Raw genomic sequence first — 27,118 nt, 5'->3', positions numbered from 1 at the left:
CCCGATGACTGTGGACCTATATGCATGCTTTTATATGTGTTTGTTATTTGTGGTATTCTAGAGGGACTCACTAAGATTTGACTTACAGTTTGGTTTCATGGTTTCAGGTACATCAGATGATGGGGGCAAGACGAAGGCGTGATCGTACACACCATCCTTGGATTTATGTTGAAAGATGTTTTTTTGGATACTATGATTTTATGACTATGTTTTGGAAATATTATTTTGTATGACTTGTGGTTTATAAAACAGTTTTTGAAAAATGAAATTTTTTACCATGATTTTTGGGACGTTACAATAGACACTTACACATGATGGTAGCTTCAATGTCAAAAGCTACTGCACATACCTTGAAATCTTTTAACATAGGGAAATGATTTTTAAGGTTGTTACTCAGAAAGGGAAAAATATCCAAGTAGTTGATTTGGAGAAAATAACTTGCACATGGAGTAAATGAGAGGTATACAAATATCATTGTTCTCATGTACCGAGTGTGTATGCATGTCTTTCGTTAAATAATTGTTAATATACTAAACAATATTACTCGATTGTTAAGTATTCAACTACGTGGGCTTATGAGTTTTCCCTAGTTCCTCATGAAACATATTGGCCAAAGACAATTATTCGAAAAATGCTTCCAAATTCAGAATTGAAACAAAACGAAAAAGGGTGTCCTCGCTAGGCAATACTACAAAATGAAATGAACATCAAAGAAGGAAAAATCTAATCTTTGTAGCATTTGTAGACAAGATAATCATTATCAAAAGACATATCCATCGAGACCTAAAAAAAAGCATCAATGATCTATAATAGTGTTTAATCATCTAATATTTTTGTTCAAGTTTTTGGTACTTTATATTAAATTTGTCCATTTTATGCTCACACGTTCAATTTTTCTATACTTTAGTATACTTACCGGTTTTTGATAAGGACGTTAATATTTCTGTCTGTCAATTTATGCTATTAAGGTATGTGGTAAATATTGTTTTTTTTTAAATAATAAATTATAACTTTTTAGAAATATGACATTTGATATAAATAACTTAATAACTGTATTAAAAGTACACTCAGGCATGGACAAAATCTTGTTCTTTTCAATCTTTTAATTAGTCGCAAGCTATTTTATTTATTTATTGATTTTATTTTTTTTAAGAAATATAGATTTTTTTACATTATGCTGGATGATACTGTCCGTATTATTAGATATGAAACATAAACTTTTAAAATAAAATAAATAAAGAATTATGTATAAAATGTAAATTAGTTTAATGTTATGTTGTATTAAAATTAAAAAGTTTATATGGCTAAGAATGAAATATAGATATTTTTGAAGTTAAGATTAAGAAAATATATTATTTACGCATTAAAAAAAAAATCCCTATATTTTAATAATTAAATTAGAAACTATTATGAATTGGTAAATAAATTTTAAAAAGACCATGGATGGGTATGAAACTCGATTTTATCGTGTCACCTTTATTGTTCCCCAAATCCCCACTTTTACAGAAGAATCTCACCCTCACTGCCTGCTGCAGCCATCGCCATCGCCATCGCCATCACCATCGGCCACTGATGCTTGAAAGAGGTATGCCATCTGCTAAAATTCGAAGTTTTGTGTTCATCTTTACGTTTATGTGCTTTCTTACATCTCAAGTTTTAGGATCCTCCTTTACTTTTACAACTTTAGTTTCTTTACAAGTTTTTCCATGGTTGAAATGTTAAAATGATGTATCGGTTACAACTTGTAATGCACACTATACAAGTGATTAGAAGAATTACATCTCTTTGTGGTTCTATATCTATCAGTTTTTAATAAAAAATAACATGAACTTGATAGTAGCGCGTATAAAGATCCTTTCACTCTGTCGTTTTCAATTGTTAGGGTTTCTTAATTTCATGTTTATGGGTTTATCGATTCGCTTTTAAGTACTGCAGATATGTTGTTATCAACCACAAAAAATGAACCATCCCACTATATGTTAAAGATCGAGTCCTTCTCTATTCTTTCTGAAGCTGGAAATATCAAAATTGAATCTGATGTTTTTGAAGCCAGTGGTCATAAATGGTAATGTCACTTTAACTTCCTTGTAGAAATGAATGTACTTTTTGTCACTTTTTATCACACCTTACATGAATTGCAACCATTAAAACTTGTAGGAGACTGGATTTGTATCCAAATGGAAATAATGAGGAAAAGGGTGACAATCACATTTCTTTGTATTTAATAATATGCGACACTGAAAGTCTTGAGAAGGGGTGGAAAGTCCATGTTGATGTCAAATTTTTTGTTTATGATCATATAGCTCACAACTATGTTATCTTTCAAGGTAAAGTTTTATTTCCTCTATGTTACACAGGGCAAATGCCAAAAAAATCACAAGTTTTACACACAAAGTTTGCGAAAAACCTAACTTTTTTTTTTGGTTGGTAAAAACCATAAGTTTTCAGATGAAAGGTTTTCTGAAAACTTATGGTTTTTACTAAAACAAAAAGTTAGGGCTTTTGCCAATAAAACATGTAAAACTTGAGACTTTTTTTGTATAAGATACCAAAAAAGTCCCAAGTTTTATACGCTTTGTTGACAAAAGCCCTAACTTTTTGTATTAGTATTATAGTATAAACCGTAAGCTTTTAGAAAACCTTTCATTTCTATAAATGAAAGGTCGTCTGAAAACTTATGGTTTTTACTTGACAAAACTACAAATTTGGTCCTTGTGGTTTGCAAAAATCTTTGGATAGGGTCCAAAAAGTTTCCAGCTTGCACAGAAGGTCCAAAATCAAGGTTTTTTTAGGTTTTTGGTCCTAAACTTAAGAAAATTTTGTATTTTTGGTCCATTGAGCACTTGAATTAACTGTTTTGCCCTTTAAATTTCTTTTTTGTGTTATTTATATTTTTATTTTATAAATATTAATGCAGAAAAAGAAATTAAGTTGTCTCACCCCATCTCTCTCTTTCTCTCTCTCTCTCTCCCCCCACCGTAGCCCTCCCTCATTCTCTCTCTTCCTCCTCCTCCTCTCCCTCTCTTTCTCTCTCTCTATCTCTCTCTCTCTCTCTCTCTCTCAACACCAACATTAACCGGAATACCAAAATCTCTACGAAAGTGTGCTAATCGTTCATCTTCAAACATCTTCTCCGCTGTCAAACTCAAAAGCTCATGAAGAATCCTAACAGATTGCTTCTCAAATCGCTCAATCCCACCACAACTCGAAGCCCTAAAAGTCTCTTTTTGTTCATAGGGTTTAACGTAAGGAAGTATTTGCCATTCATTCAATTTTGGTTTAAATTTTGCTTTAATTTTAAATCTTATTGGGAAATTGATCGAAAATGCATATTTGGTTTCGAATTCACTCAACCATTTCTCTTTATACTCTCTCTCCCTCCATTTCTCCACTTCAACTACCATCTCTGTCGAACACATGGGGATTTTCGGAGGAACCCAACAATGGGTACATTTAGACCAACGAATATGTTCCAACGAGACATGATTTGAACCAAAACAAAGGGTCTTCTTCTACGACCTGACATGAGGTTATCGAACCTTAGGATTAAGCTGAGTTTGCAGAGATTAGTCATGAGGTTGTCGACCTTCAAGTCCTTAGTTCTGTCTTCCAAGCAGGTTTGTGCAATGACTGCTAGTTTCTTCCGTCGATGTTGTGTAATTGAGTTGAAAGGCCCAAATTGGAGTTGAATGATATGAGATGACACCTAGGTTTTGTATATGAATCGATGTAGAACCCTTGTGATGCCTATAATGGCGTTACATGAACCAGAAATTGGAGCTCTGACTGTAATTTGGGGAGCTCCTTCCGATATAGGGGTGGTATTAGGTTTTGCAGTGAAATTTATGAAACCTTTTCAGAAGGTGAAGAGACATTTAGGGAGGGGAAGGGTGGTCAGGGCTCTTTGAGTTCATCGACGTCAAAGAGTTGCAGAATTGTGAAGTTAGAAAGAGAAGGGGGAGGGTACCGGACATGGATATGTCGAGGATAGAATCTATTCAAGGGATGGACTTTTTTTCTGGGTATAAGAGAGAGGGAGAGAGAGGGAGGGGGGGGGGGGGGGGGTACCGGTAGGGGTGGAGTGGGGGTCTATCGTTTTTGTTTTTTATTTTTATTTCATAAAGTATTAAAATAAATAAGAAAAAAAATATAAAACTGAAATTAAAAGGGTAAATAGGTAATTTCAAAATTTTTTGGATCAAAAACCCAGAAAAACCTTGATTTTGGACCTTCTGTGCAAGTTGGAAACTTTTTGGACCCCATCCAAAGATTTTTGCAAACCACAAGGACCAAATTTGCAGTTTTGTCTTTTTACTTTTTACCAACAAAAAAAAAATTAGGGCTTTTGCCAACAAAGCGTATAAAACTTGGACTTTTTTGGTATTTTATACAAAAAAAAAGTCTCAAGTTTTACACGTTTTGTTGGCAAAAGCCCTAACTTTTTTGTTTTGGTAAAAACCATAGGTTTTCAGAAAACCTTTCATCTGAAAACTTATGATTTTTACCAACCAAAAAAAATGTTATGTTTTTCGCCAACTTCGTGTGTAAAAGTAAAACTTTCTACTTTTTTTGTATTTGCTCATGTTACTAATTACTTCTTATTACAAAATATAAACCATTTTGTTGTGTTAATAGATGATGATAGAAATAGGACACGGTTTCATGAGAAGCAAATAAAATGGGGTTTTGAGAAACTAATATCTTTGGAGCATTTTAAGGATAGTAACAAAGGATACCTTTTCAATGATTCATGTATCTTTGGAGCTGAGGTTTTTTCAGTTCCAGAGTATACCCTGAAAGATAGATGCTTATCCATGATAAAGCCTCCAGCAACTATGAACACTTACACTTGGATTGTTGATAAATTTTCTTCTATAAAAGACGATTGCTTGCATTCTGAGGTGTTCAAAGTTGGAAAAATCAAGTGGACTTTATCACTGTTTCCAAAAGGAAGAGGTGCAGGAGTAGGGACAAATTTGTCATGTTTTTTAAAGGTACATGAGGCTAAGTCATTTCCTGATGATTGGAAAGTTTATGCAAGATTTGAACTTCGGATTAAGAACAAAAGTGGTTATGCTGCAAAAGGTAAAATACTTGATTGATCATGTTGATTATTTTATGTAACTCTGAGTTCTTGATGATCTGTATTTCTATAATTGGTTGTAGACACGGGGCACTGGTTTTGTGAAGAGGAAGATGATTGGGGTTTTGCATGTTTCATTTTGTTGAGTGAACTTTGTGACATGAGTAAGGGCTTTTTGAAGAATGATAGGCTTATTGTTGAAGCAAAGATTTCAGTTGTTGGAATGCTAAAAAATTTCATATGAAGCGTGTGCTTAATTAATGTTGTTTTTTGCGAACATATGTTGATAAATATTTTTTTTGGTTTAGAACTATGGTTTTTAATGTTTGGGATTATGGATGAATGTCGTGTTCATTTGGTCATGGAATGTAAGGTGGTGTTTGTTTTTTCTGAGTCAAAATGTCTGCAGTCTGCGGATCACATCTGTAGACCTCTGCAGTAGAAGAGGTGGATCAAACGTCTGCAGTCTGAAAAAAGAAGATTGTTTGTTTTTTTAACATCTGCGGGCTACTAAAATAAACTGAAATCTAAATAAACTGATTTTTTTAAACTTCAAAGTGATTTTTTAATATTTTTATGACTTTGTTATAAATAATTAACGAATCTAGATCAATTTTTATGTATTATTGTATAAAAAATAAAAATAAAAATGATATGAATTAACGTATATATTTGATAAAAACCAACAACTTTGGTTGCCAAGTTATAACTAAACATTATAATTAGTGATTAAAGCATTTGATACACTAAACTTTGATTTTTTCAATTAAATCCATTAAAAACGTACCATAAATATTTTCTCGAGAAATTGACGATACTATATTAAATAATGTTTTATAAAATTTGGCAAAAAAAATATAAGAATGTATTATGATTTTTTTTTTCATATTTATATAAACAACTTCAACGACTACTATTGTAATAAATCTTTATTTATAAATTTGTCAAAAATATCATGTTTGTATCGTCGAACGTTTTTTTTTTAAGTTTTGTAATTTTTTTTTCAAATTGTTTATCATTAATTAATAAAGTTGGAAAAATATAAATTAAAAAAAAAACTTAAAAAAAATAAAGATATATATATGTTTTTTTAGGCTAGAAGATGTCTGAAGATGTTAGAAGATTCTAGTCCACATCTGCGCCAAGAAGAGGGTGCGCAGACATTTTTACGTCTGCAGTCTTCAAAAAAACAAACAGTCTGTGAAGGCTAATGTCTGCGCGGCGCAGACAGAAGATGCCATATAGATCTACAGAGAAAAACAAACATTACCTAAAAGTTGGTTATTAGGAGCTTTTAGTAAATACTAAATAGAACACAAAAAAATCTATTCCCATTTTCGTTGTTACTTTCTATGCATGTAAGTTATATTTTAAGTGGTATTTTGTAAGAGGTGAGAGCCTTCACTTTAGGGAGGTAAAAGAAAGTAATGAAACTAAATGACTTTTTTGATGACAAAGCAGTGAATTAGAGAGAATATAGAAACACATATCATTAGTGAATTTACAGGCAATACAATAGGGATGTAATTAAAGATAATCTCAATAATTAAAGTCGAAGTTTGGTTATAGATAATTAATAGATGAAGGAGAAAGAGAAGGGTAAATTACACGAACGGTCCCTATGGTTTAGGGTAATTTACACGTTTGGTTTATAACTTATTTTTTTTATCTCGGAAGGTCCCTATTGTTTGTTTTTGTTAAGCGTTTAATTTATTGAAATAAACACATCCCCAATCTCCCCCTCACCTTACCTTACCTACCCCATTATTTTTTCCTATTTAAATAATAATCTTTTAGGTAAGACAGAGACCGGACATAACAAAAACAAATAGTAGAGACCAAGAGTGTAACAAAAATAAACAATAGGGACTTTCCGAGTTAAAAAAATAAGTTAGAGACCAAAAGTGCAAATTACCCCAAACGATAGAGAGACCATTCGTGTAATTTACTCAAAAGAGAAATAGCAAAATACCCTATCTGCATTGCACATGTGAGGGTCTCACAGAATGGAAGAATGGATGAAACGGACGTGTGTATGGAGAGGGACCAGTGTTGAATTAGAAATCAAACATAGGGACTTCTTTGGGAAAATACCAAAAGTAGGGACCAATATTGCAACTTTTGGTATAGCTTAGGGATAACTCTGTAAATTACTCTAAATAAAATTTGCGAACTTAACAGTTTATTTGTATTTAATAAGTCAACGACTCTGCTTCCCGAGCACACAGACGTCGGAGCAATAATGGCGGCGTCGGTGGTAGTCGCATTGAAGACGCTGTTCAGCCTGTTGGCTTGTGTGATGTTCGCCACGCTTGTTTGGGCAATCGCCATGGATGGCCTCGCTTCTTGCGTAGACCTTCGCGCAAGGTAAGTTTCAACCTTAAATTACAGATTTGTGTATCGAGATTACTGGTTGAAGTTTGAGGCCTGTTTTCCCCATACCTTGTGTTTCGATTGAAAACAAATGTGAAGTGTTTCATCTAATCATCTGTATTTTGAGCAGACGGAATTTCTGAACAATTCAGGTGTTTGCGACTTAGGTAGAATGCTGCATAGTTATCGTTTATATCGATTGTTCAGTCTGTTCCAAAATTAGAATCCAATTTTCAGGGATAAAGTTTTTGAAACGAAAGTCGCATCAATTGTAATTTACAAAGAAGACTTTTCGATTGATCTAATGTTGATCGAATATCAAGGAACTGATCCAATAAGTTAATGGGTATAGATGGATCGATGCTTGGATCCATAAATCCTTCAAATTTGATGAGTTTATTGTCAAATGTATGTTAGAGAGTTTGAAGATTGAAGTTAATTAGGGATGATTTTTACCCCAAATCAAATCCCAAACAATTTCCCATTTAATTGCAGGTGGTTGTTTGTGGCGTACATAAACTTTTACATAAATGTTGCTGTTATAGGGGTAAGAAATTCATATCAGCTACAAGGAATTTAATCATTTATGCTTATCTTGATTACTTGTTGAATTCATATGTGATTTTTATACTTGTAGGTTTGGTTTGTTTACAAGGAATCAAGCTGGATGAGGGCAGTTGTTTTGATACTTCTAGAAATTATGTTCGGAAGGTAATTTTCTTGCTTTTAAAAAATACATTTTGAAATTTGTAAATATCAAAATATCAAAAGATATAAAATTATTTTTCCTTGTGCAGCATTATTACATCTGGATATATCGTTATACAGTTATTCAAGTTGTCACCTGAAGAATCTTCAAAGGATCCATTATATTTTGTGTTGGTAAAACATGAAAAAAGGTCGGCATTATTTTTCTTACTATGTTTAGTTTTTTGTTTTTTCTAAAAGATTTTCATAATCTTAAGAAATTAGTATATATAATCTTTTAAAAGTTATATATTTTGTTTACATATAATAAAAAAGGGTTAATTTCATAAAAAAACCTTATAGATTAAACCTCAAATTTATTTTTTGCCTGGAAAAGACTTTGTATTTTTTCATTTTATCTAAAAAAACCCTCAACTTTGTATTTTTTTTTTCTGAAAAAAACACTCAACTTTTTAGTTTTTTCTCGAAAAACCCTCACATTTTACAATTTTTTTTTGGAAAAAATAACTAAAAGGGCCAAATATGAAAATATGAAAAAAATACAAGGTATTTTTCAGGCAAAATTTTTTTTGAGGTTTAATCCGAAAAAACACAAAATATAAGCTCTTTTATGAGATTAACCCTAAAAAAATTCATACAATTTCTTTCTAATTACTACATGTCAACCAAACAAGATCAAAAAAATATTAGGACTCGGTTTCATTACATTGTGCATTCCTTTCTTTATGTCATTCCATCCAACCAAACAGACCCGAATGATCTAACTAGAATTGGAATTCGAGATTCCATTCCATTATATGTTTGGTTGCTAATGGACAAAATCCAGTTCCGTTAGAATCTTTCAAATTCCATGTTTGATAGATCTCACCGTTCCTACGGGATATTGAGGAATTCAATTCTTTTCATTCTTTTTTGTGTAAATTACACGAATGGTCCCTATGGTTTGGGGTAGTTTGCATGTTTGGTCCCTAACTTATTTTTTTTTAACTCGGAAGGTCCTTACAGTTTGTTTTTGTTGCACGCTTGGTCCATATCTTACTTAAAAAGACTATTTTGTCATTGATTTTTTGATTTATTTAAATAAAATAGGTAGGTAAGGTAAGGTAATGTGAGGTTGGAGGTGTGTTTATTTAAATAAATTAAAAAATCAAGGGCAAAACAGTCTTTTTTAGGTAAGACTGGGACCAAGCGCGCAACAAAAACAAACAGTAGGGACCTTCCGAGTTAAAAAAATAAGTTAGGGACCAAACGTGCAAATTACCCAAACCATAGGGACCATTCGTATAATTTACTATTCTTTTTATTAAAAGACCAAAATACCCTCATATTAAACTTGTAATTTCGTTTATGTATTTTACTTAGGGATGCCACGGGACATACGATGGGAGTGTCTAGTGTTACTTCAAGAATAATCATTTCTTCACTGGGCTGCTTCATGCTTGGAACTTTTATTTATGTGCTTATTGTTGATGGATCTCCATTTCGTACTCAAGTATTCTCAACGTAAATTAAATTTCCTTTTCTTTTTTATTTATATAAAAAATTGAAATGAGCGACTTGAAGTTGACTAAAGTAAATGCTTGTAGGTGCATGATTGGAACACTAACCGACTTCTATTTTAATGTAGTAGCTTTATCGGTATGTCTCCATACATTATATAGCAGATTATTATTTTTTTTTTTGCAATTTTGTTCCTAAAATATAGTCACTTTTCTAGAACATGGACCAAAAATGTTACAAATACCACAAATAAAGACCAAATTTGGAAATGAAATCTTTTTGGGACCAAAATTTTTAATACAAATATATCCAGGGACCAAAAATGTATTTTTCTCAATATTTTAATATTTGCATTGGTTTTTTCGGATTAAACCTCAACTTCAATTTTCTTTTTCTTAATAAGCCTTTACATTTTTACATTTTTTCAATTTGGTTTTTACTTTTTTTTTTCGATTTTGTCCTTACTTTGTATTTTTTTTTCGATTTGCCTTTACATTTTTCTATTTTTTTCGGATTAAACCTCAATTTTTTTTTTCTAAAAAAACCCTTACATCATTATGTAAAACCAAAAGATTACCAAATGGCCGAATTGAAAAAAATGAAAAATATGTAAGAGTATTTTTAGAAAAAATAATAAAATTGAGATTTTTAGTAATTAACCCTAGAACATTTGACTATTTGTTTTAGGTGTGGGTAGCATATAAGGAATCAAGTTGGATAAGTGCTTTTTTGTGGATACTTTCACTTGTATGTTTTGGGAGGTAAATATTATATCTTTTATATCTTTTTGTTTTACATTTTTAGCTCTTGATTTTATTTTCTTTTACAGCATTGGTACATGTGTCTACATACTCCGGCAGAACCTCACACCTCAACAGCCTGTTTCCCTTGTGCTTTTCAACAACAATAAAAGGTAAGTCCCTAAATAATTAATTCCCTGTTTCATCGATTATGAAGGGATTTTTATTTTTCTTGATTACTTTTTAAATTTTACAGAGACTTGTCAAGCGATCCTCTATTGATGGCGCATGCAATTGTATAACTATAGTGTTTAGCAGTTTGCTATTTTTTCTAACAAAAGTGGCATTTTGAAATTAGTATTCACCATTGAAGACACATCGTTGTACTATATGAATTATGATTCTATTATTAGGTAACTACTTTAACTACTTTCCAGAGCAATATGGCTAACCATATTTGGGACTTGAGAATGGAGTTGAGAAACTTTTTAGGACTATTTTTGATGAGGGGATTCATGGCTTTGGCATATACAGATTGAGAGCAAGCCAAAAAATTGTAATTGACATCAATCCAAACATAATGTATGCCAAACATACTAGTTATATTATACTCCCTCCGTCCCAATATTATTGTCCACAGACAAAAAACACACAGATTAAGGAAACATTAGTTACCACTAACTTTATACAATAAAATGAAAGTTTTGTCCTTACTTTGCATTTAATGTTCCATTAAATGCTTAGTTGTTTAAGTAATAATGAGGGAGTATTTTGGTAAAAATGTTATTTATTTTTAGAAGTGGACTATTATTTTGGGACAAACCAAAAAAGGAAAGATGAAGTATAATTTTGGGACGGAGGAGTACTATATTGTTTTAACAAATGGAAAGATATCGTCAAAAGAGGAAACTCCCTTTATGCAAACGTTTCAACAAAGAAGTTATTAGTCTTTTGCTAATATTAGCTTATGCAAACTAATCTAGGATGCGATCACTTTGGTGCTGTTTGTTTTTTTGTAAAAAACGTCTTCAAACTTCTTATTGCTGCGTGGTGCAGCACACACGCAACACTTTTAGTTTCGCAGTTGTTTGTTTTTTAGAAGTTTTCAGAGTAAAAACCTTTGCGCGTGTTCTGTTTGGCGCAACACTTATATTTCCTCTTCGAGCCTCTTCTAACATCTTCTTCTTTTTTTCTTGCTGAAATCTTATTTTACATTTTTTTTCATTTGTTTTTTGTTTATTCTTTTTGAATTCTTTTTTTTTTCGATTTTTTATATTGAATAATGATAAATATCATTATTTTTGTTAAAATATCTTTACTTTTTCCTGAAATATCATTATTTTTTGTTGAAATATCATAAATTCTTACTGAAATGTCATACATTATTAATTTTTCGATATTAAAAAACTATTTCGGGTTATACAATCAATTTATTTTAATTATTTAATATCTGCAGCAACATGCAGATGTCAAAAAAACAAACACGCTTATTCTTACAGTTTGCAGCCGTTTGGTCCACCTCTTCTACTACTGCTGAGGGTTGCAGAGGTGGTCCGCAGAATTCATGAATTTTTCCTTCAAAAAAACAAACAACACCTTCCTCAACGGGCTACACCATCAACCATCATCATGTTCCTCTTCTCAATCTATCTCCATTTGCATCCATATATGGAAAACTTTTAAATTATAATCTTTTCGAAGTTTGTGTATGTGTTTGCTACTACCTCACTTTCTTGAGTTCCTCTTTGTTGCTTCATGGGATATGGTATCGAACAAAAAGGATCCGAGTGCTGAGATCCTATATGCCAATAACTCGATATATTTTGTCCTATTTTCTAGGGAAATTTTAATTAAATTCTCTATATTCTGAATTCATTTACAATTTATCCTTGACTTTTTTATGAACAAAAAAATCTGAGAAAACTTGCACATAATTTTGATTTTCGGAAAAATTCTTAGTTACGTTGCTTCTGGTGGCATTGTTGAGGTGGAGTTCTAGGTGGATAAGTGACATGTTGAGTTCGCATTGCCGCGCGGAGGGGGGGGGGGTTGTAAATAGAAAAGAACAGTGTTGCAGAAATCGGCCTTGGCGGCCTTGAACCGATTACGATTAAGGTGCTTAGCGGAAATTGGTCAAAATCGGTCAAACTCAGACTTAGCGGTCCTTGGCGGTCCTAGGCGGGTAATATTTAGAAAATTCATTTTTTTTTTAATTTTCAAATATTACATCAAAATTTTTAAGCTTTCAAAATTTAAGATATTATACTAGAATTTTCAAATTTTCAAAATTTTAAACTTTCAAAATTTTAAATACTATTTTTTTAGGATATATTAAGTTTTTAAATAATTTTATTAATAGTTTAGGGTCTCCGATTAATCAACGATTAATCCCTGTCGAGTCCGATTAATCGTTTAACACTAGTCGACCGCCGAATGTGTTAGGGTGAGGTGTAGATGTAGAGATTAATGTGTGTAAATGCTAAAAGGCGATATGTGCGCAGACAAGGTTTGAAAACTCAAACATTGAATTAACTTAAGATCAATGTCTACTGCTAATATTAAAGTCTAGTCAAGTCTGGTAAACCGATATTGTTTCGAAATTAGAAGTTCAACAAAATGCTCAAATAAGTAAAATAAGTATGAATAATGTAAAGCGATTTTAAGAACAATAAGAATGATTTGACTGAATGATTCTTGGTATTGATGTGAAAGAGAATATTGCATTCATGTATTTTTTAACACTAAAGATACAATTCCGTAAATAGACAAGAAATGAGAAAAAGACAAATATGCTAAAGTGCATGGACTTTAGACAACTGAAGATCAACAGACTGATACAACTGCTTTTGTTGATCTTGTCCCATGTGCTGTATAATAAAACAATAACTAAAGGACAAAGTAGTACTAGGAACATTTAATGCACATTACAGTCTCAAATAGCAAATGAAAAAAGATGCATCTCGGATTGATCTTCACTTCGGAATTGCCTTCATCTCGGAACACTTCTTACTTCCGAATTGCCTTCACTTCGGATTGCTAAAGGATCACTTTTCATGTATCAACAATCTCCACTAAGTGACCTTAGAAATCATTTGACTCATCACTTAGCCTCATCAAACAAACATATAAGCACTTTGAAGCCAACTTCGGACATCGATGTACCATTTGAGATGCTCAATGAATTTCTTCTTCACATGTTCGGGGGAATCACTCTTGGCCGCATTTGACATGAACTTTTGAAGAATCTTGGTAGGAATGAGATATTTGTCAAGCACTCTGAAAAAATCCTTTTGATTGGTCTTCTTTTTGAGATAGACATAACCAAGCTATGGTCCTTCGATGGGTCCTTCAGCTAAAATCTGAGCTTCAGGAAGTTTCGTAGTGATTTTGGCTAAGAGGTTTTCTGTTCCAAAAAAAATGATAAAACTCTACATCTGATCGATAGAATTCAGCGATGTAGTCCTTTAGGAAGCAGATGGCTGAGTTGTAGGCTCTGATGCTTGAATCATTTGATTGACGATATCGGAGGTGAGCAACAATGATGAGAATGTCATTTGGATTTATCGAAGGAAAGTCAACATCCGTGATTGTGATTGTAAATTCTTTGTTCCGAGAGACATAGTATCTGTACAGGAGACAGTCGAGATCAAACTTGCTTTGGACTTTTCTACCATGAGCAATTATCTTGGTCATTCTTTTTCAAGACCACACTTCCTTTTGGGGTCGTGCATTGGTAGAATAAAATGTGCTCAATCTCTCACGCTCAGTTCGGATGATAGCTTGAGGATCATCAGTTGGATGCAGAGGTGCGAACTTAATATAGTAGCATCCATGTGGAAAGATTGGCAAGTCCAGTTGATCAACATCTTGAGTTGGAATATCAAAATACATCAAGGGCACAAAATGTATATCATGAATGAGTCCTTCTCGGAAGAGAGGAGAAATGCCCAACATCGGATTTGGGTTATCATTAAGAGCTTGAATCTGAATGTTTTCATCCAATGCTTTCTCAATTTGTTGTAACATTCGAAAAATTCATGAAAATTTTAAACTTTTTAAACAACCAGAAACCATCATGTATTACTATTTTTTTTCAAAATAAGTTTCACATCAGAAAAATCCTAAAATTGTAAAATCAAAACATGTGGAGGTGCACGATCACACCTTCGCCTTCCCTCGATCCACTGAGGTACCTGAAACATAATCCAAACTGTAAGCCCAAAGCTTAGTGAGTTCCCCCAAAATACCAATACATAACAATAACACAATTATAATAACAACACACTTTGGGCTCAATCAACCATCAGGTTGGAATACCCGAGGCCCTTCAACCATCGGGTTGGCATGCCAACATACTATGGGTCCAATCATCCTCGGATGGAATACCCCAGGCCCTCAACCATCGGGTTGGAATGCCAACATACTATGGGTCCAATCATCCTTGGGATGGAATACCCTAGGCCCTCAACCATCGGCTTGGAATGCCTCGGCATGTTGGCTTACGTACAAAGCAGTGAAGCCTCAGCCACCAACAAACTCATGTGCACATGTAACAGATAATCATATAACAGTCTACATGCAGTTACACAGATTTACAGATCACTAAGCATAACAACATCCTATCTACCAGGATACCGATCTAACAGATCATAACAACACAATAGCATGCATAACAGGATATCAATCCAATGGGCCGACATTGGTGCCTTCGACCCGTAAGTACAGTGAGGACAAATCACCTCACAAGTAGTGTAGAACTGATAAGGTCAGAATCCAAATATCAGCTCCTGAATCAATGCCTACAACCATCATGACCAAAACCCATCAAAATACCGAAATACCCAAAATGCCCTCAAAAGTCCAATTTGGTCAACCATGGTCAAAGTCAAAGTCAACGGTCAAGGTCAACAGTCCATGTTGACCCAACTCGTCGAGTGCAACTCTTGGATTCGTCGAGTTCTACAGAAATTAGAAATTCGGGGAAAACCCTAGCCAACTCGCTGAGTTGGCTGGACAACTCATCGAGTTTTCCCTAGCTTAACACATACATCTGATTCTTTGATTCCAAAGACTCTAAGGCTCAGATCTAAACTCTAAATGTGTCTAAAAGGACAAAGTTTCCAACTTTATCCTTTGGGGCTAATCCAAATTCTCAAAAACCCTTCCACAAGGCTTGAAAACTCAAAGACTTAACCATTAAGGACAAAAATCCTTGAGATCTGGAACCCAACTTTTCCAGAAGAGATTCTAGCCTCAAAATCGTCCCAAAGGCAGGTGCTTTATAGACATGCATGTCCAATGCATGTCTTGAAGCAAAAATGAGTCAAAAAGGGGAAATATGACCTAAACTCCATGCATGGAATTAAAACTTCGCAAATGACCAGATCTAACCCACTCTAAGGTCACCTTGACCTAGAGATTCATAAAGTTGCAAGGGATGTTTCATTTGTTCTTGGGACCATCCCTCAGACTTTTATACTGGGTTGTCTGAATTCGTAGCAATCGTTTTGCCTTTGTCTATAGGTTTGTCACCTTTGGAAGAAACAAATGAGATGATTTGATGACCAGATTCTATGATGAATATCTTGGATGGAGGAGGAATCAGAGGCTCTTTAGGGATTTCATCCGATTTTTTGGTGGGAGAACCTTCATCTATTTGAGCGATCCTCGAAGCAGGAATTAGAGGAGGCATTGACCGAGTGGCTCGTAAAGCATCTATCGTTAGTTTGGTTTTTATCTTTGCCATGTCTCGGCTCTGTCGAAAGGTTTCGTGTAAAGATGATGGCCAAGAGACTGAGGACTATTTCATCTTTTCTGCTTCCGAAAGGACTTTTACAAGTGGTTCCCTGATAGCTTGTAGCCCTAGAATCACATCATCAACCAATTCTTCTTTCAACATCTTCAGGATTCTCTACTACCAGAATCTCTTCATCGGATGATTCATCTCGGAGCGCATAGTCCGAGATCGGTTTCTATAGCACTTGCTTCTATTCACGTTCCCCCCCTTTTGCACTGGAAGACCCAAACTCTGATGCAAGCACTTGACCAGACTTAAGCTCATTCAATCGCTCAAATTTTTTTTGAAAGCTTATGTTGATTTTCTTAGATAGCTAATCATATGCCTCGGCTGTAGGAGATTGAGCTTTGAGATGACCGAAAGTTTCATCCAAGATGCGAAGCATTTCATCGAACTTGTAGTTCAGAATATCTAGGTGATGTTGAGTAGCATAAATCACTTTGATGAGCACTTCCTGCAGAATCATGTTCATCGCGTCCTTTTGAAGAATTTCCTTTTCCAACCTCTAAATTTGTTTTTCATGCCAGACATGAGTTTGCTTGATCAGAGCGTTGGTGGCAGAAAGCATATAATCATGAACTTTGATCATCGTGGTGACTGTGGAGATGTGATAATCCATGTTTTCCTCGTAGCGTGCTTCTGCATCTTCAAGTATACGACCGAGACGAAGCGATATAAGCTGATCCAGTTGATTTGCTCTGTCAAGTTCCAAGGGAGCAACAATTTGGATCTCGGAATGAGACTTGAGGATACGTTCGAGCTTGGAATCAAGGTCTGTAACTGTTAGATTAAGTTTTGTATCAAGGCCTGCTACTTTCTGATCGATTTTATCAACTTTGTAGTTAGCTGAGGCAACACTGTCTTGGAGTTCCAACAGGGCAAAAGGATCCGCAATGTTTACATCGGAGGATCCTGTATCCGTGGTGGAAGTTTTGGATTTCTTATAATCTTGATTGTCATCATCATTTGGATCAGATGGCTTGGAATAATCAATTGAATCATCCCGAGTTTTGTCTTCAGGAGGAGGAGAGGAATGCTTATTCCCTTCAAGATTCTCTTCTTTTTTAGATTGCTCGGAGGACGAAGAGAGTCTGAAATCAAAACATAGTTTTGTTGAAGAAAGTTTCTACAAGCGATCGATGGTAGATGGAATAGGAATAACACTAACCGAAGTATTATCTTCTTCAAACATGATCTCATCAGAAAGATCATCTTCAACATTGGGCTCAAGAACTTCTACACTTGTAAAATTTGGAGGATTGTCCGAAACATTTATGAAATTAGGAACATCTCCAGTTGCAACAGCTTCATTCCGAGAAGGATCATCTACAGTGTTGTCAGGAGTTGGAACCTCGGTACTCGAAGTCTTCAAGCATTTAATGAATGGTTGAAGCTCTTGATCCGTTTCTTCGTTTGATGGAAATGTGAATGAAACACGAATTTGAATAGCTCGTTAACGCATGGAAATGAGCATCTATTCAACCTGTTCTCTGGTGAGCTTCGTATTCCTTGTGTGAGCCCTGTCCACAAAATCTGACCAATCCTTGTCAAAAATACCCGATCGTCCTTTAGCTGAACCAAGTATCATAATGGTTGTGGCTTTCGAAGTAGGAGGGACTACTCCAGCTTCGAAAAGCTTGGAATCAGAGGTAGGGACCCCTGATTGCGCATGTATAGAAACAAGATGGCTATCCAAAATGACTCGTGGGTGTGTCCCAGTGGGCTTCACCGGACTTTGTTCAACTCCGACATCATCTTTTTGAGAAGATAGGGGTAGATTATGAGCAGACTCCCCGTGTGTGTGCATGTGATTTTGAAGCTCTGAAGGGTACTTTGGAAGAGTGGCTGGGTGGGGTAGGTGAGATCCAGAGTCAGATCGAATGCCGATTTGTGAATCCTTTTGAGAGGATTCACTGGCTTTGGTTCTCTTTTTGGCTCAGACTTTTGATGGGGATGCCTTCCATTTGGAAATTTGTTTGATGCGTCCTTCGGAGGTGGTTGTTGTGTTCTCATCCAAGGCTGTATCATCCGAGATTGGGGCAAGTTGTGTTGGGTCAAACATAACCGATATCTCAAGATGATTTTTGAGATGTGGTGAGTTGGATGGAACAGTGGACAACATATGTTCAGGTAAGCGTCTAACAGGTTCGAAAGCAGATTGACTCGATAACCTATAAGTCTTAATGGTTTTAAAAGAGCAGTATACCTCTTGGATTTCTGAATTAGGTGGAATGGATTCACGTCTCTCAAAGTAGAGCTATTGCAGAGTCAGAGCCCAAAATCTCGGACTTGGGATCTCGTTCGGTTTCCTCTTCACAACAAACTTTCTAAAGTCTTTCCATAACACTTCTGGAAGATCAATAACGTTAGCTTTGCCAGTGAAAATGTTGTATACCACGTAGAGCCAATCATTGCTCATGGTGTCTATACCATCATGCTTGCCATACAGAACTTGAAGAATCAGGTGCATCAAGATGGTCCATAATCCATGAACGACTGATTTTTTGAACTCCTTTGCCTTAAATTCGCCATTGTAACCGCTTAGGGATAACAACGTCTGGAAATCTTCAGACGTTGGTTCCTACACTTGAAAACCTTTGGGGTTTTTTGAAATTCTGATTTTGTAACATCCCAAAATTCAAGACCAAAAATTTCGTTTTGATTAATTAAAAACCGCTAAATAAATTTTGCTCAATCATTTAATAACATTCTCAATAAGACATTTATCAGAGTTTTAAATCCTAAAGATCATCTAGTGCGGAAATCATGGTGTGATGCGCTGCGATCGCCCCGAGCTCCTTCCTTGGAAAAACATTAATACCTGAAACAAATAACTAAAAACCGTAAGCACGAAGCTTAGTGAGTTCCCCAGATAACACATACCATACATATGAACTGATCCATACATGCCATACGTAACCATGAGCCATACATAACAAACATATCCATAATCAAGTAAGGTGCTATGTGCCAAACATAATCTTGCTGTTATGCCACAGACCGCACGTGGTCTTCCTTGTCAAGGGCCACTCCCTGAGTCTTACAGACAAGTGCCAAGGGCCACCCCTGGTCTTCTATGCAAGCATCACAAAGACAACTATACATACTACTCTACTAGGCTACTCAGCATACAGTGTGACAGGAGCCACCTCCTGGTCTTTCATACATGTTGCCTAGGGCTAACCCCCGGGTCTTCCTACCATACATAATAGCATACTATGTGCCAGGAGCCTCCTACTGGTCTTTCATGCATAAAGCCTAGGGCTAACCCCCGGGTCTTCCTACCATACATAAACTAAATGGGCCGGCATTGTGGCCGTAGACCCATACAAACAGTGAGGAGACTCACCTCACACTGCAGAAGATTCGCTGGACACTTCTGACTGCTAACAGGCACTTCTGAACTGCTGACCCTTCGGCTTCCCAAACTATCAATACCCAAAACAACATTTAGACCATAATAATCCAAAAGTCAACCCTGGTCAAACTTGGTCAAAGTAAATGGTCAAAGTCAACATCCAGTTGACCTGACTCGCCGAGTTGGTCCACCAACTCGTCGAGTCCATATTACTCCAACCCCATACAACCCCGAATCCACTCGTCGAGTCTAGCAATAACTCGACGGGTTCTCCTTCAACCACACAATCGGGACCAACTTCATCCGACCCGCCGAGTTCATCCTTAAACTTGTCGAGTTCATCATCCACATATGAATGTGTCTAGTCTGTGACTCGTCGAGTTGTATGAACAACTCGTCGAGTCCATCTTCATAACTAAGGAGATTGCCTTAGACTCGCCGAGTTCTTCCTTGAACTCGTCGAGTACGATGAACTTCATGACCATTATGGAATCGGACCGACTGAGTCCCTTTCCAAGCTCACTCACACCCTTAACAAAAGGGTTTTGGGGGCAAGAACTGGCCTGACTCGCCGAGTCCCACAACTGACTCGCCGAGTCTCTCTATGTCCAACACTATTCAGACGATTTCAGGCAAGATTATGGTATCCAAGACCCAGATCCGGCCACCTAGGGTCGTGATATCACACAAAGCCACTACCTTTGCACCCATGCATGGCCCTTTTTTGCTCAAAAGGCCAAAACAACTCCTTAAACTTAGCATGGAGAGGTACAATGGCATAAAGCTTCCACCTTTATGCCTCTACTACTCTGAACACCTCTAAATCTGGAAGGATCTAGTTTGGGGACGTCCAAATCCCACAAGACATCCTTCTTGGACCATAAACTCCATAAAAAGGGACATAAAGAGATCTATCAAACTAGAAGTCAAGGTGAGAACTTGATTACCAAAATGAGCAGTAAATGGAGTGAATCTTCTGGATCTACTCCTTCCTCCTTGACCTTCCAACCTTCTTCTTGTTCTTCCAAGCTTCAAAATGCTCCAAGACTCACAAAATGGTTCACAAACTCAAGGGAGGCTCTAGGGTTTCGTTCTGAACTTGAGAGAGTATCAAGGGGGCTGAAGAAGGGTTGTAATGTTCTTTAAATAGGGTACATGTCCTGCATTTAGGGTTTTCCCAAAACCTGGCCAACTCGCCGAGTTAGTCTTCTGACTCGTCGAGTAGGTCACTTATCCCGCGACTAAATTCGTGCTCCTACTCGTCGAGTCACCCATCTACTCGACGAGTCACTTCCTCATCTTGAGGTTTTCTTTCCTTTCTAGGTCTTCGGAATTCAGGGTGTTACAGATTTCCATGAGAAACATCCTATTGTGAACTGGTACAATCCTGCCATTTGTTATCTTAACTTCCAGAACATCATTCTTGATTTTCACTCGATCAAAGGCCTTATGAAGAAGTGTGAGAAGGAAGTTAGGGTTAGGGATTTTGGTGAGAGGAACGAAGATGGGATGGCGATATATGAACTCGACCATTATCCACACATATTCGTCATAATCCATGGTGTCTAGAGAAAACAGTTGGTTGGTTTCTCTAAGAATGATCTCAGTGGATAAAGACGAAGTGGACCCTTTTGATGATTTCTTCTTTGTTGCAGGTTTTGAAGACTTGGAAGCTAAGTTGAATATTTTAACACCATTGACCGTTGAACGCTTCAACTTGGCCACTGAAGAAGGTGAAGGCTGGGCGAGGGACTAGGTGATGATGATTTGGAAAAGCTTTGAGGAATAGAGTACAAAAGAAATTGCTCTAAGAAGAAGATAGCCAAAGAGAAAAATGGGAACGGTTAGGATTCAAAATCCTTATATAGGTTGTAAGTTTCGGGTCGGGTCGAAGAATAAATTGATGACTCCCGAAGAACGAAACGGGTTGCATTTAATGCATAGTACAAAAAGGCTTCCTAAGTGACAGTTAAGAACAAAATGATGGGACGTTTGTTTGTTCAAAAAGGGAAACAGTCAGGGTATTGTGTGGAAGGTCTATGGTTAGGTTCAACGGGTTAGTTCTCTATTATCGTTGAGGTTAAGTGGTTTAGCATTTAAGCTTGGTTGGCCACTAGGAGTGCCAAGGGAAGTGGTCTATTGCTAAGGTTCAGTTTTGTTACCAGTATAAAGGACTTCAAGATTTGGGTGCTGTATCGTAGAAGTGTCTGGAGTTATCAGATTTTCCGGGATTTTAGGGAATGTTCAATCGGTCTTTAATTTTGGCTAGTAATGGAACACTAGCATTGGTAAGTTTAGGTTGTCAGCGATTCAATAATAAGGGGCTAAGATGGATTGGGAATCCTTCAAACCTTGGGTGTTGGGAGAGCTTCATTGAATCAAAGTGGGGGAGAACCGTTCAGATTTCCAGGAGCGGAATTAGGCGTGCAGATGGGATGAGTTTCACATCCCCGTCGAGGAAGAAGGCAGCCAAGTTGCCGTCTGGATTGAGGAAAGTGCGAGTTGGGAGTTCGGGAAACTCCCCAACAATTGGTTAGCACCGTCTTGGGATGGGTAGCAGGCTTTTGATGGACCTAGGTTGGGGTTCCAAGCATGACCCGAGCCTCGGTTTAAGCCCATGGTCTGGTGCGTGTTCGATGCAGGATGAGTATGGATGGATAGATAGATGAGCGGTAAGATCATGGGTAGTGGCCATGGTAAAGTAGGAGTGTAGGAGTGTTTTAAGACTGTGAGGTGGCCCATAGCATTCACTAGGTTGATAGTTAGTGTGAGAGTATGTAACGCCCGCAGAATCGGGCTAGTCAATTTAGAGACAATGAACCTCAAAAAAGACTTTTTGATAGAAGATTATTTAGAATAAATAATCTTAACCAAGCTATAGTATATGTCACAAAGGTTCCATACATATAAAGAACGCCGAAATCCGAGTTATAACGAAGAAGTTATGACCTGTCGAAGTTTTACGGCAAAACCGGCACGGCACCAGTAATCGTAAAAAGTGAATTTTTGATAAACAACTTTTTAGCCTTAGATATCTAAATTAAAGTTGTATTATATGTCAAAATGAGAGAGTGCATAAAAAGAACGTCAAAATCTGACTTCGTATGAGGAAGTTATGATTTTTCTAAGATTTCGCATAACAGTATACAACCCGGAATTCAAATATTAGATCGACCGATTTTTAGCCAACATAACCTAAATGAGAATCGAAGGTCTCGTTAATAGTAGCTCAACGATAAAAAGACAGACGAAAACAGACGTCGAGTACGGTCTCACCTACGGGTGGATATAAAGAATGTCAAAAACGGAGCTCGTATGCAAACGTTACGGATTTTAGAAGATAATTAGTTTTTAGAGTAACTAGCGACTAACACGTGGCACAATCTGAGCCACACGTTCTTCCCCACGGCTTTGCATGAGATCGCGACATGTGGCACATTACGCCCAACATAAATTTGAGTACATTTAGCGTAACCCTTAAAAAACCATTACGCTCAGCGTAATTCTTGAGTACGCTTAGCGTACTCGGCGCTGGCAGCCTATAAATAGAGGCGTAAATCACCCCATTTCTTCACACCACAACCCGTCTTTCTCTCTCAACACTCCCAATGTCTCCCTCCCAATCCCTAGCAAATTCTAAGTGCTAGAGGCGAGTCCCGAGCGCCAGAAGGATCCGAGAAGAAGAGCTTTCGGCTCAGAAGTTCTGCCCGCGTAGAGCCCGGTTCTTCGCTAAACTCCAATATAAGTGAGTTATGCTTACCCTACTTTAAGTATAACTTATGTTTAAGTTCATTATCGTTATTATGAACTTATAAACAAGGTTTATCAGTGATTCCAAGTCGTTATACTAATTGATCTACTTATGGGGATGATGTCTAGGCTGTGATTTAGTGAGGTGTTTAAAGTGAGATTTCCAAACAGTATACTTCGTATACCAAACGGACCCTACCTCCGATATGATCCTACCTGGTTGTTCCTTACTTGATAGATCATGAAAGTAGACTTTGAGTTAATGATGAATCTAGACTAATAATTAGTCGCAATGAAGATTAGACTAAAACTTAGCAATAATAATGCTAGGTTTCGTCGAAGGAAAATAGAATCCTTAGAAGCGAAGCGCTGCCCGAGTCTGGAATCATCACTTTGAAAAGTGAGTGCATAGTCCCTTTCATGAACATGATTTTAATACAAGTATTGAATAATGTATTAAATGTTTGCTGGTGTGTGAAATATTTGATATTGCCTGAAATACGTGTTAAAGAACATACCTGATAATATACGATGATTTAGGATACAGAGTAAACCTAAATTAATTATGAGGAATATTGGGTGGTATCTCTTTATGAGAACAAGTGAGATGTACACGGAGAATAGAAGTTTAAAATATGTCATTGATCTGGGAGCATGGATTAGACATAGTCATTTTCCCTAGTCCGAGAATATGGATTGGACACAGTCAATTGTCATTAATCCGGGAGTATGGATTAAGACATAGTCAGTTGTCCTTAGTCCGGGAGTATGGATAGGACATAGTTATTTGTCATTAATCCGGAGTATGGATTTAGACATAGAAATTTGTTCCTAGTTCGAGAGTATGGAATGGGCACAACCATTGATCCGAGAGCATGGATTAGATCCGAGAGTATGGATTAAGTAAGAGGTAAAATTTAAGGTCCGAGAGTATGGATAGTGTCGTTGGGAGGATCGAAGGGGTGGGGTAAGAGTTGCTTATATCTATGGTGAAATTGTATATTTTGTGAGTTCTAAATTATATATATATGATATAACATTGTGGGATTAAAATCCCTATGTACTCACCAGGTTTCCCAACCTGACCCACTCAAGTTTATTTGTATCACAGGTGTCGATATGAAGCTACTTTACACTGAGAGATTTAAAAGAGATGTAGATCAGTAGTGTATATGAATGTAAGTTCTGTTTATGCTTATGTTTATATATTGACGATGACATCCCAATATTTTGAAAATGAATAAAAATACATTTCTTTGGAAATGCTTTGATAACGTATGTGATGAGTTGAAAAACTCTTAGATCGATTAGATCTTCAACAGGTTAAACAATAAAGGCAAACAAACACAATCAACACGATATAGAATCAAGTAATGCTTAAAGATTCAAATGTAGTCACGCCTCAGCAGAGCTCGATTAAGAACTTCCACTGTAAAGGCGAGCTAGGGTTTTTAGTACAATGATCAGAATAATAATTAAAGCGCTACTAACAAAGGATGCATGCATGCACCTTAAATACTAAACCCTAATAAAACAAACACGGTTGGACAGGCCCAAACCGGATAACAAAACTGGGCTAAGGACCGAGCCCAAGGACGCAACACTATTAGACCCAACAATCTCCCCCTTTGCGTCAAATGAGGCGAGAGACTACTTCGGTTGAGTGACCTTGACCTGCTTCACAACCTTGAACAGTCGAGGGATGATCGCAAGAAGTGTCTGGCGAAACTGAATGTACCAACGAAGCATATCGGTGAACAACTTCTTGTCAGCTTCACCGTTCTGATTACACCTGTGTATGATCTCCAAAATATGCTCCAAGCAAGCAGTAGAGAACAGGTGCTTGTCAATAAGAGCGAACAGGCACTTTTGACCTTCGCCCCTAATAAACATCACTGTATGAAACTTAGGATCGATTTTGCCCTTGACCATTGCATTCACATTGCCAGTTCTTCCAATCGGTTTTATCATAGTTCACTTGTGAATGGCAGATGCGATTTCTTGATCCATCTTTGCTACTTCGTGAATGTAACAAACAAGCATTCGCTTGACGTGATCAATGATCGGCTGATACTCTTGAGGATTGGACATCAAAATATTGTTGAGGAGTATCCAGTCGTGCGGGTTCAAGTTCGGTAGATCAGCCAGGGAAATAGTATGGATCGAGCTATCCAAGCCTCGGGTTACTTTGAATTTAACATTAACAAATTTCCCAGCCGAAGAGGGCTTCAATACCTTGACCGTTGTAATCTTATTTGTGCTCCAGGTCAAGTATTGTGGCTGAGCAAACTCCAGATAAAACTCCAATAAATCCCGATCTACCTTCGGGTCTGGAGAGGGAACGACAGCCGTTGAGTCAAAGCAATGGAAGATAAATGCCTTTCGGGTGATTGGCATATCGAATTGAGCATCCTTCGAGTTCTCAAGACCGAACGACATAACAGGCTTAAGCCAGTGAGTGCTCGGTTCATCAATGACTTCCCTCTGGAGCGATTCAATGGTCCATTCCGGAAACATGGACTTCTTCTCCAAAAGATCCATCTTCTCCCGAATCTCTTGATCAGTAGGCTTGATTTTCTGATCAGGTTTAGAAGGATTCCTTTTCATGATGTCTTCAATATCATCATCATCATCTTCATTGTCTTCTCCAATCTTCTTCTTTTTTTTCCCTCTTACTGACTGAAGCTACATTATCCTTCGGTCCAACAGTAGATTTTGGTTCTGGAGGGGGTTGAGGTTGAGCCTTGCCAGCCTTGCCTTGTGGAACTTTTTCTTCCCCTTGTTTCGGATGAACACTAGTCTCCGGAACACCCTCAATCCTACTTAAGATATCCAAAGCAGGTCGTAGCTTCTCAGCTAAGTGGCGTTGAATGGAGATAGTCAAAATGGAGTCATGGGCGTCCAGGAGATGCAGCAAGATTGAATGGACATCACCCACTGAGCTTCGAATCACCTCTCGTTCAGACTTTAAATCTTTAAGCTCTTTGGTTGCGGTTCGGAGCTTTAAATTCTGAATTTTGAGCTGGGAAGTTCGCTTGTCCAGCTCATCCATTATTTTGTTTTCGACTGCAACCTCGGCCTCAAGCTGAGTTAAGCGATCATCAACTTTAGTATGAAGCTCTTCGTTATCAGCTTCAATAGCTTGTCGAGCCACTTCAAGTTGTGTCTTCTCTGCCTCCAGTGAACGTGTGAGAGTGTCAACAGATGCGTTCACTGTTTGTGCGTTTTTCTGAGCAGCTGCTTGCAAAGAATCCAAAAAGAGTTGAGCCTCTGATATTAGTTTTTCGACTTTTGCAGTCGCTTCCTTACAGTCTTTTGTTGAGGCTTCAACAGCAAGCGAAGCCTTCTGGCATTAGGAGGTAGAAGCATCAGTAGCCTTTGCAGCGTCGGAGATTGAGGTAGCATGTTCTTTTACTACAGAAGAGAACAAAGCTTTAAGGGCAGCTTCTGAATAAGCACCAGCAGAGGACGAAGAAAGTAACTGATCAATCTTATTAGTCACAACCTTGAGATGTCTCTTGGTAAGAGGAGCGTCTTCATCATCATCGCTTTGGACACGATAAGGACTGAAGTAAGTAGAATCAAACTCCAAGTCCTCACTGCCAAGAATGGTATTGGTTTCTGTCGATTGGGTAGGTGATGGAGGTTTGGTGGTAACAGGGGTTTCGGGTGCTGAAGAACGAACCCCCGTATTAGATACGTTGGTCTGAACTCCAGTGGTGGTTGTAGTTGTAGCTTCAGAGAAAATAGGTGTAGGAATGGGAATAGTAGAGGAAGGTTGTGATGTGATGATAGGGAAAATGGGAGGT

The 27,118-nt window shown here is 36.9% G+C and overlaps 2 protein-coding genes across 4 annotated transcripts; both read left to right on the top strand.

Moving 5' to 3' along the window:
* The first annotated feature begins 1,451 nt into the window (after nt 1–1,451).
* LOC145140134 (MATH domain and coiled-coil domain-containing protein At3g58410-like) lies at nt 1,452–5,483 on the top strand. Of its 3 annotated transcripts, none has more exons than XM_079073729.1 (5): nt 1,452–1,585; nt 1,936–2,065; nt 2,158–2,327; nt 4,882–5,085; nt 5,167–5,483. In XM_079073729.1, exons 1-5 carry the CDS (start codon nt 1,573–1,575, stop codon nt 5,325–5,327), a joined length of 678 nt encoding a protein of 225 aa, XP_078929855.1. In that variant the 5' UTR covers nt 1,452–1,572; the 3' UTR covers nt 5,328–5,483. The 3 variants fall into 3 exon arrangements, with proteins under 3 accessions (XP_078929855.1, XP_078929853.1, XP_078929854.1); XM_079073727.1 differs by having other exon boundaries at nt 4,636–5,085; XM_079073728.1 differs by having other exon boundaries at nt 1,928–2,065; nt 4,636–5,085.
* A 1,805-nt stretch (nt 5,484–7,288) lies between these two features.
* Nucleotides 7,289–10,869, top strand: LOC145136263 (uncharacterized). The gene is made up of 9 exons (XM_079070419.1): nt 7,289–7,450; nt 7,952–8,003; nt 8,094–8,167; nt 8,254–8,355; nt 9,527–9,667; nt 9,751–9,802; nt 10,352–10,425; nt 10,494–10,577; nt 10,661–10,869. The coding sequence occupies exons 1-9, from the start codon at nt 7,326–7,328 to the stop codon at nt 10,704–10,706; spliced, it is 750 nt and encodes a 249-aa protein (XP_078926545.1). The 5' UTR covers nt 7,289–7,325; the 3' UTR covers nt 10,707–10,869.
* Nucleotides 10,870–27,118: the final 16,249 nt, after the last annotated feature.

The sequence above is a fragment of the Lactuca virosa genome, chromosome 9, assembly GCF_052849685.1.
Source record: "Lactuca virosa cultivar CGN04683 chromosome 9, Lactuca_virosa_CGN04683_v6, whole genome shotgun sequence".
Lineage (NCBI taxonomy): Eukaryota > Viridiplantae > Streptophyta > Magnoliopsida > Asterales > Asteraceae > Lactuca > Lactuca virosa.
Note: the sequence above shows the minus strand (reverse complement) of the source record. Positions and strands in the feature narration are given on the sequence as shown.

Coding starts and splice junctions, on each gene's coding strand:
- LOC145140134 (XM_079073727.1), top strand. Junction 2,328..4,635: donor CAACTATGTTATCTTTCAAG/GTAAAGTTTTAT, acceptor TTGTGTTAATAG/ATGATGATAGAAATAGGACA. Junction 5,086..5,166: donor AAGTGGTTATGCTGCAAAAG/GTAAAATACTTG, acceptor AATTGGTTGTAG/ACACGGGGCACTGGTTTTGT.
- LOC145136263 (XM_079070419.1), top strand. CDS start 7,326: ATGGCGGCGTCGGTGGTAGTCGCATTGAAGACGCTGTTCAGCCTGTTG. Junction 9,668..9,750: donor CGTACTCAAGTATTCTCAAC/GTAAATTAAATT, acceptor AAATGCTTGTAG/GTGCATGATTGGAACACTAA. Junction 9,803..10,351: donor TTAATGTAGTAGCTTTATCG/GTATGTCTCCAT, acceptor TATTTGTTTTAG/GTGTGGGTAGCATATAAGGA.